This window comes from Artemia sp. Qi Xiang Cuo, chromosome 15, assembly GCF_049724085.1.
Source record: "Artemia sp. Qi Xiang Cuo chromosome 15, ASM4972408v1, whole genome shotgun sequence".
NCBI lineage: Eukaryota > Metazoa > Arthropoda > Branchiopoda > Anostraca > Artemiidae > Artemia > Artemia sp. Qi Xiang Cuo.
Window position 1 is genome coordinate 53175912 of NC_142808.1, and position 12953 is coordinate 53188864.

The following is a 12953-nucleotide window of genomic DNA, read 5'->3' on the forward strand; positions in this document are numbered from 1 at the left end:
AAAATTTTGATCGGACGATTTCGAGAAAAAAAGCGTGGGGAGGGGGTCTAGTTGTCCTTCAATCTTTTTGGTCACTCAAAAATGGAACTAGAACTTTTAATTTCCGTTCTAATGAGCCCTCTCTTGATAGTCTAGGACCACTGGGTAGATACGATCACCCCTGGGAAAAAAAACAAACAGAAAACAAATAAACACGCATCCATGGCCTTTCATATGGCAAAAAATAAAACAAATTCCACATTTTCGCCGACAGGAGTTTGAAACCTCAACAGTAGGGTTTTCTGATACGCTGAATCTGATGGTGTGATTTTCATTAAGATTGTATGACTTATAGGGGGCGTTTTCCCCTTTTTTCGAAAAGCAGGCAAATGTCCTCAGGCTCTTAGTCTTTGATGGGTAAGACTAAAGTTGATGAAACTTATATATCTGAAATCACTATAATAAGCTGATTCTTTTGATATATCTATTGGTATCAAAATTCCGTTTTTTAGAGTTTTGGTTACTATTGAGCTGGGTTGCTCCCTACTTAAAGTTCATTACCATGAACTGTTTGACACACACTTTCACTAAGAAATGAAAACTTTGGAAGTTCGTCACCAAATGATGACTTGAAATTATTGTTCTCTCAGTTACTTTTACCCGTAACTATGGTTGAAAAAATCTCCTAAATGTTCTTTGCTTTTATTAGCCGAAACGGCTAATCCCAGCCTTGGAATTAGCCGTACCTCTTACTACTTACTCCATTTTTACCTCTTACTCCTCTTCTTGCTTTTTCTATTTACTCCTACTCTTTTTCTTACTTCTTTCTTCTTACTCAGTCACTCCTTTTTCCTTAAATTGTTGATTCTTCCCTAGGATTCTGGACCTATAAAGTTGAAGATAGTTGCTGAAAAGTCAACTCCTCAGCTATCCTCACCAATATTTCGAAATCCGTTGGACACAGGACAGGAGAATAAGCTACCTGCAGTTAATAAAACGGCTGGATTTCATTCAATACAAAGGATACTCCTGGCAAAGGAAAAACGGAATGAAATAAATCATGAAGCCAACGTTGGTGATTCAACTGGAATCTACAATAACAGAGTTAGTTTGAATTTTTTTCCCCCTGACTGCCAAACCTGTTGACCCTAACCTTTCAATCTGCATTAAAGAAACAAGTTTTTTCCAATTGAAAGTAAGGAGCAGCATTAAAACTTAAAACCAACAGAAATTGTTCGTATATGAGGAGTGTTGCCCCCTCCTCAATTTCTTTATAGTTTTGCTAAAGTTTTTTTAGTGCTTCTAAAAAGCCTCTTATTCCAAATCAACGGCTTCTGTGTTTCAGCAGTCGTTCTTGAAGAATTTGGACAGGAAAGCCAAACTTTCGCGTGAAGAGCAAGGGATTGAGGATGGGGCAACTCCCCCTAATATATGGAATAATTTCTGTATAATAGAACAATTTTGAATTTTCGTTTTTTCCCTCCGACTGTTAACCTATTGATCTCGAAATTTTGATTTCATTAGAAAAAAATGGAATAAAATAAATCGTGAATCTATTACTGGTGATTAAACTGGAATCTATAACAGGAGAGTGTATTCGAATTCCTTTTTTCTTTTATTTGAGTGATGACCTCTTCAATCCCAGTCTTAGATTTTATCGGAATCTATTGGCACTAACCCTACAATTATATCAGTAAAAATGGAATGAAATAAATCATGAAGTTTTTTTAAGACTTGTTTTCTTGTTTAATTTTTGATCATTTATCAAATCTTGCCAAGGTCTATCTGCCATGTTTTAATGCTTCGCGGGGTTCTAAGAAATTTTTGAAAAAAAAAATTTGCATAAAGATGCGCTTTTTGAAAGTCTCGCCTTTTCTGTGTAATGAGATCTGTCGTTCCATTAATTTGGGGTTTACACATAACTTTGGCTATTTCCCCAGTTTTTCTAACCTTTATTCTTTGTATTTGTGTTCAACTATATTCGCATTTGTATTAGGCTACCACTTGAAATAAAGATATTCAGGCCTTTTTTTTTACTCTGGATCTGATTTATTTTTCAGTTATGAATAGTTTTCAACTAGAATTCATCGCGATTATCTGTACACCCTGGCCCAGATACACAAAAAAGGCTAAGTTTAAAATTCAATAGAGTCTTTTATGTGGCATGCATTTCAATTAAGGTGTGAGAATGAAAAGGCTCTTTGGGATCAGGTTTTGTGTTTTCAGGAGTTTCAATAGGGGGATTCATCTTTCAATAGTCAAAGGGAGAGGATTAACGATCTTGGAGGTAAATAGGCTGGACTAGATTCCTCAGGGAGAGAAAACAATGGCGCTCATTGTTTCCTCTCAAGTTTTCTCAAAATGCCACTTGTGAGTTAGAATGTCCTTGGAAATCCCTTTTCACTAAAAGATAGAAATAAATGTTTGTCATTTTCTATGAGAAAATACGTTTTAACATTTTTCTGATTTTATTTTAGATCAGTATCTGATGTAGTGGTGTATTAGCCAGTACACACTCGAGAAGCGAAGTTAGGTTAATCATAGTGAAATATACCAAAATATGATGAAGATACCATACTTAAGTGACAGAATTTTGGAAACTACAACAAAGAATTATGGATGGTGGGGGGGGGGTGCACAGAATGTATCATATTAAATACCTAACCTAACCCGACCAAAACAGTATCTCTATATATTAAATTTTTAATAAAAATATACCTACAACGTAGATTTCAACGGAGCCTAAGCTAATTGTCTCCGAATACTGACAGCCATAAACCGGTTATTGTCTGATTTTATAGATCCAAATTCTCGAATGTGTACTGGCTAATGCAAAAGTACCGTATCTGCTATATAAAATTATCTTCTTATTCTTCTGAGTACCTGTATTTACCTGTAAACACATTCATAATCAGTTGCCTTTAAGACATAGACATAGGTTTATTAAGATCGAACAGCGTAGCCATGGCTAATTTATGTCGTCTTTACAACAATATGAAAAAAAAAAAAAATATAAATAACACTATAAAAACACTAAGACGTGAATTCAAATAACACTAAGTCTTGTTGTATGCTTCTACGAAAAAGGGGACAAACGTGTTCTTGTAGCGGTTGGTCCTGCAGACAGGGGGTTGTAGCTTCGACTGGGATCTGGTTCTTTGGTTAACAGGAGCATCAGGTGGGAGGATCAGTCTGTGATGGGGCGAAGATAGGAGTGACTTGCCGTGGGACATGATCAGTGATAATCGTCTGTCGCTGAGAGATACAAGGTTCAGTTCTTGCAAGAGTTTGTTGTAGTCGTCACTTCTGTTACCAACGATTATGTTAACAGCTCGTTTCTGCAAAGATTCAAGGTCATCGGAAAGGTAGTGGGTGCTCTGGACAAAAGGTCCCCAGACAGCGACGGCATATTCGAGTAGAGGTCTCACATACGTAATATAGGCATTTTTTAGGCTTTGAGTGTCGCAGCCAAACCTGCGCATCAGGACTAGGATCTGAGATGATGCATTGCCAGCCTTAATAACCTTCTCCACGTGTTCGGTGAATGTGCAGTCCATCGATAATGTGACTCCGAGGATTTTTGCAGATGGAACAACAGGGAAAGGGACTTGCGGGAATTCCAGATCACGTTTTAAGGGGCAAAACCTGAGGATCATTGATTCATCTGCATTCAGTGTCAACTTGTAACGTTCACAGTCCTCAGAGAAGGAAGCCAGAAGGGTCTCGCTGAACTGACGTTCGATTTCACCTTCTCTCACGAGGTATTTGAGGACAAATGATAAATCGTCGACGAATTTGAGTCTCTCTTCGAAATTCTGAAGGAGGAAGTTGATGAGGGAGATAAATATGAAACCAGCAAGTTTTGTACCCTGAGGGGCTCCACAGGTAAGTTTAGACCAGTATGAGATCAAGTCACCTTCAAACAATGGAAATACACACTGCATTCTGTCCTGAAGGAAGCTCATCACTAATGCAAGATACCGCTTCTGTGCGCCCATTGCTCGCATATTTTTTGCTGCCGTAAGATGACAAATCAGGTCAAATGCCTTCCTGAAATCGGCGAGAGCTAGGTCGATGAAGGTACTGCCCTTGTAATGCCACTTAAAGATAATATCAACTAGGCGCACAAGGTATATCGAGTTATTGCAACCTTTGAGGCCGCCATACTGGTAACGGTCTATGTTTTCCCGCGTTTGCTTGAGCAATTCACGCAGGATGAATGACTCGGTAACTTTTGCAAAGGTAGATGTGATTGATATAGGTCGTATCTCGTTGCAAGATTTGGGTGTTTTAGTCTTCGCTATAACACGCACAAATGCGCGTTTCCAGCACGTCGGGAAAGTTGACTGGGCGAAACATTCGCTGATGATGTGTCCAAGTGGCTTGGCCAGGAAAAGAGAGAACTCTCGTATTAACCTTATAGGCAGCTCTTCAGGAAAAGAGCTACTGGATGGACACAACTTGTTCAGCTCTTTGAAAACTTGATGCTCAACTATTTCGATTTCACCTTCGTCAGGGCATATTGACAGTAGATTCTCTATTTCAGTGTTAGTTGGGGCAGGAAAGGATGTACAAATGTCAGTAAAGTAATTGTTGACGTCATTTGCACTCACGAGTGACCCATCATCGTTCAGAATACGGATACTCGATGATACTGTTTTTCCAGCAATCTGCCTCACTAGACGGCGCCATTTACGGGGATCCTTTTTTATTTCAGGGTCCAAAAGGGATTTTCCGAAGGACTTTCTTGCCTCGCGACAAAGGCTAACGATTTTGTTTCTTAATAATCGTAACGACGTTGCGTCACCACTTGACTGCCTTACAGTGGTTTTTTCGCGAATCAGCTGTTTTATTTTTGGAGTGATCCAGGGCTTGTGAGATTCGCTCACGACAAATTGCTTTTTCCGGGAAAACTTCTAAGTATTTCTCATAGAGTAGGGACTGAAATATTTCTGCTTTCCTGTTGACATCGCTTTCGTTGTATACTTCGCTGAAGCAGTGAGTACCGACCCACATTCCGTACGTATTAATAGCAGACCTCGTGATAGGTCTCCGGAGTACTTTTATTTTCTTAAGCTTCCTGATTTCACTTTTTGCCTTCATCAGCAGAGTGTGATGGTCCGATTTGCCCAATGGCCCGTTCGAAGACACGTCTTTGTAATATGGAGCAAGGTTGCGAGGGTTGCCCATTTTATTCCACCTAATGTATAGATCGAGCGCCATGTATGCTGTAAGGTTGCGCCACTTGTGACAGAATTCCGTCACGTATGACAGTTAACCCACGATTGGCTCAGTACCGCCACGCGTGCTCCTGTAACGCAAAACACAATTCGCCCCAACCTGGCACGCGTCAAGGTGTACTTGATTTATGAGTCGGTGATCCCTCTTTTTAAATTTTGCAAATATTTTATCATCAGTTTCCCAGTTTTGACTGGGAACCCCACAATTAATTACTCAGATATTGTAAGTGAAGTTCGTCCCACTTTAAGAGCAGGTTACAGCATTCGACCAAATTTCGAACTCTACTCCAATAAATGAACGTCTGGTACTTGTATGATACAGCCCCTACCTAATATTCTTCAAATATGTTTCTCTTACGCTCAATCCTAATGAAACATACCAAAGTATGACAAAAATATAATACTTTAGATTGCAAATTAGGGGGGTGGGGCTAAAGTATAGTGGACCTGCATACCTAATGTGTTAGGTACGATTATTCTGCATATTATTAAGTAAGAATTGTTTTCTAACTTCACACCGTCCAAATACTTTACACCCCTCCTTGATATGGAAATATATTGCCCAAATTATATATTTTCCATCAGTAATCACTTTTTTTTTGTCTTGTCTCACGCTAAGCTGAAATAAACTAAAGAAAAAAACCGGTTCTATAATGTGTCAATGAATGGGCAACTTGAGCGGTAGGGACTATATCAAACAGTTCGTCGTAACGAACTATAATTAAGGAGCGATCCGGCTCAATAGTAGCCGAAACTCTAAAAAACGGAATTTTAATAATAATAGATACATAAAAAAAATCACATTTTATGCTGATTTCAAATATTTAGGTTTCATCAAGTTTAGTCTTACCCATCAAAAGTTACGTGCCTGAGAAAATTTGCCTTATTTTCGAAAAATGGGAGAAACCCCCCCCCCCCCAAAGTCATAGAATCTTAACGAAAATCACACCATGAGATTCAGCGTATCAGAAAACACTACTATAGAGGTCTAAAGCTCCTATCTGTAAAAATGAGGAATTTCATTTTTTTTGCCAGAAGAAAGATCACGGATGCGTGTTCATTTGTTTTTTTTTTCCCAGGGGTAATCGTATCGACCCAGGGATTCTAGAATACCGTGGGGGGGGGGCTCATTCGAACAGAAATTAAAAGTTCTAGTGCTCTTTTTAAGTGACCAAAAAAATTGGAGGGCAACTAGGCCCCCTCCCACGCTCATTTTTTTCCAAAGTCGCCCGATCAAAATTTTATGATAACCATTTTCTTCAGCATGGTCGAAAAATACAATAACTGTTTCTTTTAGGATGACTTAATCCCCCAGAGTCCCCTGGGAAAGGGCCGCAAGTTACGAACTTTGCCCAATGTTTACATATAGTATTGGTTCTTGGGACGTATACAGACGTTTTCAGGGGATATTTTTTTCAGGTAGCGGGGGGGAGTGGGGGTTATGTGGGAGGATCTTTCCATGGAGGAAGTTTTCATAGGAAAAGGGACATTGCTATGAAGAGGGCGCCGGATTTCCCAGCATTATTTAAAAAACGATCAGAAATTAAATAAAAAAAAAACAAGTTTTTCAACTGAAAGTAAGGAGCAACATCAAAACTTAAAACGAACAGAAATTATTACGTATATGATCAGGTACCCTAGTCAATACCTCGCTCTTTACGGTAAATTTTTTTAGTACTTTCATAAGAGCTATTTATTCTAATTAACGGCCTTTGTGATTAAGGGGTCATTCTTAAAGAATTCGAAAAAAATTCGAACTTTAGCGTAAAGAGCGAGGTATTGACTAGGGGGCGAACCCCATTAGTATACGTAATAAAAATATACGAATAATAGAAGTTCGTTACGCAAGTTAATTCCTAAGTTACATATATTTATTACTAATAAAGACGTTAGTAAATAAAATTAAGTTCTAGTGCCCTTTTTAGTAGCCAAAAAACCGGAGGGCAACTAGGCCCCCTCCTCTGCTCTTTTTTCTCAAAATCGTCGGATCAAAATTTGAGAAAGCCATATAGCCAAAAAAGTAAAATTAATATGTAAATTTCGTTTTAATTCTTCATGTACGGTGAGCCAAATTCAAAACCTACATTAATTCAAAAAACGTTCAAAAATTAAATAAAAATTACTTACTAAAACATTACAGAAATTACTGAAAGTAAGGAGCGACATTAAAACTTAAAACGAACAGAAATTATTCCGTATATGAAAGGGGCTGTCCCCTCTTCAACGCCTCACTCTGTACGCTAAAGTTTGACTCCTTCTCACTACTCTATTTTTCAAAACAATAAAAACTTTAGCATAAAGAGCGATGCGTTGAGGAGGGGACGGCCCCTTTCATATACGGAATAATTTCTGTTCGTTTTAAGTTTTAATGTCGCTCCTTACTTTCAGTAAAAAAAAAACTTTTTTTTTATTTGATTATACAAGTACCGAACGTCTTTGCCATAATAATAAAAAAAAAAAAAATTAAAATTGATTAAAGAAGGACCTTAGATGCGTTACTGAGTAGCTTTCATTTATTATTATTATTCATTTCATATTTTTCTCGCTTTATGTATTTAATATCATTCCGAAAGTCAGTATCATGACGATAGGCAGCTATCTTCATAAATTTAAAGATAGGGGCATCAAAAGAAAAATATTTTTCCCCTTGGATAAATACTTATGTCTATTCATACCCGAAAACCCCCCATTTTCTAAGGTTCTTCTTTCGGTTGTTTCAAATTATGAATTTTATGGGGCAGTATCACATATTCGACAGCGTTGCCACATTTGAACCGTGAAAATTAACAACTGCAATCTTCCGACAAATGTACATATATACTATGAAAATAATAATAATGATAACACACTATATATATATATATATATATATATATATATATATATATATATATATATATATATATATATATATATATATATATATATATATATATATATATATATATATATATATATATATTATTATTAATACTGTATTTTTTAAACCTTAGGGTTTTTCGCAACTGGATCTTGACATTTTTAACTCTCAGGAGCAGTCTTGGAAAAATGCCATTTAATCCGAAAAACCCTTTTCCGGACTTTTGAGAAGATTATCTAATGTTTTCGGAAACGTGACCAGCTGTGTCAATTTCGCAGTTTCAGCATCTTGTCTTCTCGAGAGCTTTCTGTTAAGTTTGGGTTCAAAAGCTCCTGAACTAGATTCCAGTTCTTCCACTGAATATTTAAAATATCCCAAGATTTACTTCCTAAGTGTCAAAAAGAGATATGATATATATAAGAGATATATCTATCTCATATATCTATCTCTTTGAGATATATCTATCTCAAAAGAGATATATATATATATATATATATATATATATATATATATATATATATATATATATATATATATATATATATATATATATATATATATATATATATATATATATATATATATATATATATATATATATATATATATATATATATATATATATATATATATATATATATATATATATATATCTATACTATATATACATATATATATATATATATATATATATACATATATATATATATATATATATATATATATATATATATATATATATATATATATATATATATATATATATATATATATATATATATATATATATATATATATATATATATATATATATATATATATATATATATATATATATATATATACTTTTGGCTAGTATTTTGCAAGCCTTTGGCTTTAGAAGGTCGTTAGGGAGATCTCCTCCTAAATATCCCACCCCTGTTTACTGAACAGTCTCCTCCCCTAATTCCCCCCCCCCATTTTTTCGTCGCATCCTCTAAAGTATTTATATAAAGTGCATGTTTGCACGTTCACGAGTAGAACCAGTTGATCATCTGAGGCAATTTAATAACATCTTTGCCCTATTTCAGAGCCAGGTGTTTGAGAGTGGGAAAAAACGGCGCTGTGTTCTTTTAGGAAGACACGACCCATTTGAGTATCACTTTGGGTACTAGCTTCCTTTTTGTATTTAACAGCTGTTTTCTAAGTGCTTTAGAATGGGTTCATTATGACGGGTAGTTCTGGTTGTAACTTTGTTGGGTGCGGGTTGCAATTCTCAAAATGGCAAAATTAGCTGTGAGACAGGTATTTCAAATGAGACGTCTATTTGTTTTAGTTCCTTCGAGTGTGTGCAAATAGATTCACCGAGAAATTTCTGTTTTGCAAGTTATATATTCACAGAATATGATATCATCAATGGATTATTTTTGGAGGAAATATTGACGACATTACTGAGCTTAAATGTATTCGGAAGCGCTTTACTATAATGCAACTATAATTTCTTAAGGTACTGGTGCATTATACGGACACTTATAAAAAGTCAAGTATGGTCATTGCTAATGAAATAAAGTAAAATAGGATGAATATATAACACTTTATAAACAAATTTGGGCTATATATTTGCACTTTAGGGGGTGAGGGGTAAAGAATACCATATATTAAATACATTATCTAACCTAACCTAGGTACCTTCCCCCCCCTAATCCCCAAAAACAGCAGTTTAAATATCGTAAACGCAATGAAAACCACTCTTTGCAATTCCATTTCTCAATAGCGGTCTCTTGAAAATAACCAGTCTGGCGGGTTTCGTCTCTCATTATTATATAAAAGTGTATGCTTAACGCACCAGTACCCAGGAGCGGATCCAGGATTTTTTTTTTTGGGGGGGGGGTTACTAATTTTTGACTCAGTTTTCGATTAATTTTACTGATTTTTACCTAGGTTTTACTAATTTTCGACTTATTTTCGACTCGGTCAAAAATTCCGGGGGGGGGGGGTTAAACCGGGTAACCCCCCCCCCCCCTGGATACGGCCTTGCCAGTACCTTTCTTAATTTGTTTAACTTACTAGGTATTTTTAATCTGTTTCTTATTTAAGAACAACGTCATTCTATACTTAAAAAATATTTGTTGATATGTTCACTTGATATCAAAGGCCTGATGCATTTAAATTGAATGTCTTCAAATTTATTAATGATATTCAGCGTGACTTGTTGAAGTTTACATTTTCTACAAGGAAATGTCAGAAAATGTTAAATATAAATAAGGACACGTATCCACGTGGGGGGATAATTAGATAGGATAATCCCTTACATTTCATGATTTTCGAAATTTTATTCAGTACTTTTTTTTGTATTGTTTGTTGTCTGTGAGCTGCCCCTCAGTGGTGTAATTTCGTCAAAATCCTGGGGGGGGAGGTAAAGTTTCAGAAAAACTGAGGTCTGGGAGGGGCAGTTGCCCCCTTCCCGTAGCAAATTACGCCCCTTTTACCCCTCCCTCCCACCCCAGAGGAAAACTATGAGCACATCTTCAGTAAGTTATCTTTTCTTCGGGGAAAGTTAATATGAAATTTTCCGATTTTTTTTAAACCTTCAAATCTTGAATCATTTAGAATTTTTGAATTGACACACCATAATAATAAATTTTTGAAATTTTTGGATGTAAGCTAGACTTCAGTGAAGGTAATTTTATGTTGTCTTGAAGTATATTGTTCACTTTACTAAATAGTATATTGTATATAGTATATTGTTCGTATTACTATTGTTGTTGTGTGAAGTGCAAAATTATCAAGTTACAAATTGTATTAAGCCCATAAAACAAAGAACAAAGAAAACTCAAGAAATTCCTAAAAAAATATTAAGGGGCACAATCCCCATACGTCCTTTGATTCTTTGAGAGTTTTTGAAAAAATATTATAATTACATACTCACACCGTGAACTTCCCACACAAAGAACCCCGAGCCCTGAATCCATGTTAATGTACCAGTCTTCTGAAGGGGAGGAGGGTATTCATAGTTTTTTGCGTTTGCTTATCCTGTTTCGTATGGAGAATGAACTAAATGTATTTGGTATGGACTTTTTATTACCCATAGGCAATTTTTAGTTCTTTTTTGGTGATGAATTCCGATTGGTTGGATTAATTCCGATTAGTTGGATTAATTCCGATTAGTAACAAATTATTCTGATTTTGTTCTGATCCTATTCTGTTTTTTAATCAAAATTCCGATTCGAATTTTAAAGGAATCTCCTTATGAACATACGGAGTTCTTGTACAGATGCAAGTTGTTGGGTTACAAATGGTTTTATTTAAATCTAGTGTCTCTTTGTTCCTGGTGACTTGACGAAGCACAATTTTGTGATTTGAATGATTCTGTGATTTGTGATCGATTTGGATAATATTTAACAATGAGAAAGCAAGAATATTTGACTAATATCGTTTTTGTGTTTTATTTCAATTATATATATTTTTTTTAAATTAAGTGGGCTATCGCCCCCCCTCCAATTGGCACTCCCTCCAAGGTGTTTTGTTTTATAAAAAATATTCGTAAAAACTTTCATTTTCAAATTTTTAATGGATTGAAATTGGAATAATTACAAGAAACTTAAGTATGGCGATCAAATTTTATGCCTGGGCGTTAATCAGAGGTATATATCTGTGTGAAAATACTGGTTGTTAGTCGTTTAACCCCTATCCCTTCCAGGTAAATTGTCTCAAGCTTTTGAATCTAATATATATATATATATATATATATAATGGATTAAAAGTAAAACCAGTTTAATTCACGAAATCAACACCGTATTTCCACCATACACCTGACCCCAGGCCGTACCCAGGATTTTTATTTTCGGGGGGGGGGGTTAATCGAAGATTTTTTTGGGGGGGGAGGGTTACACAAAAAAACTAAAAAAGCGCATACAAAATTTGTTTCATTTCTGGGGAAACATTTCTGGGGAGGGTGGTTCAAAACCCTCTAATCCCCCCCCTGGGTACGGCCTTGAGCTGACAGTAGAAGTGTCTCATTCGATGATGTGCTGATATGACGCGGTGAACTGATATGAAAACTAGGTGACAGGAGTAGGTCACCCCTCGTTTCGAACATAACATTAAGCTGCCAATTAACTGTTATACAAGTACATAGAGTTAGCTACAAGTTATGCTACTTCGTCAGATTATAAGCTACTTCGTCAGATTAGCTTTTTATAATTGCGTGAGTACCTTATAAAATTAAACAAAGCCGTATACATATTAAAAAAAAAACTGAAGTTCTCATTCACATTAAGAAAGAAAGAAAAAAAGAACATTTCGTGCGAAAGAAAAAAAGAACATTACTCAAACCTCTTCAAGATATATCATAACCAAATTTGAATGCACTTGAGAGCTTAGCATTTGTTGGGACGTATTTTAAGCATTTATGATGATTGGTAGATAAAAATATCCGGAACACTGTCTAAACACCAATGAATTCGTTCGAAATTCCTTTTTGGGCGTCCGGACTTGGAGACGCGGCACTGTTATAACTACTTCGAAATCCTTGCTTGTCAACCTTGCCAAAAGAACTGAAAAGAATACAGCATACATTACGTACATTTGGGAAGCTGCCCCCTCCTCAATACCTCGCTCTTTACGCTAAAATTTAACTTTTTGTCCCGATTCTCCTCGATTCTTCGATTTTTCGATTTTTGTCCCGATATATATATATATATATATATATATATATATATATATATATATATATATATATATATATATATATATATATATATATATATATATATATATAAGTAGAAGGGCCTTATTGACTCCCACGATGACCACGTGGTTTATGGTTTTCTCAGTGAGAATGAAAAAACAGGAATTTTCTCACTTGAAAAACCAGTAATTTTGTCACATTTATG

General features: G+C 35.5%; 1 protein-coding gene across 1 annotated transcript in view; it reads left to right on the forward strand.

Annotated features, from left to right (window-relative positions):
• Positions 1-900: 900 nt before the first annotated feature.
• ash1 (histone-lysine N-methyltransferase ash1) overlaps positions 901-12953 on the forward strand; it is a 175436-nt gene continuing 163383 nt past the window's right edge. The window contains exon 1 of the mRNA XM_089101909.1: positions 901-1083. Coding sequence (XP_088958035.1) covers positions 1040-1083 — 44 coding nt within the window. The 5' untranslated portion in view covers positions 901-1039. The remainder of the gene's footprint in view (positions 1084-12953) is intronic.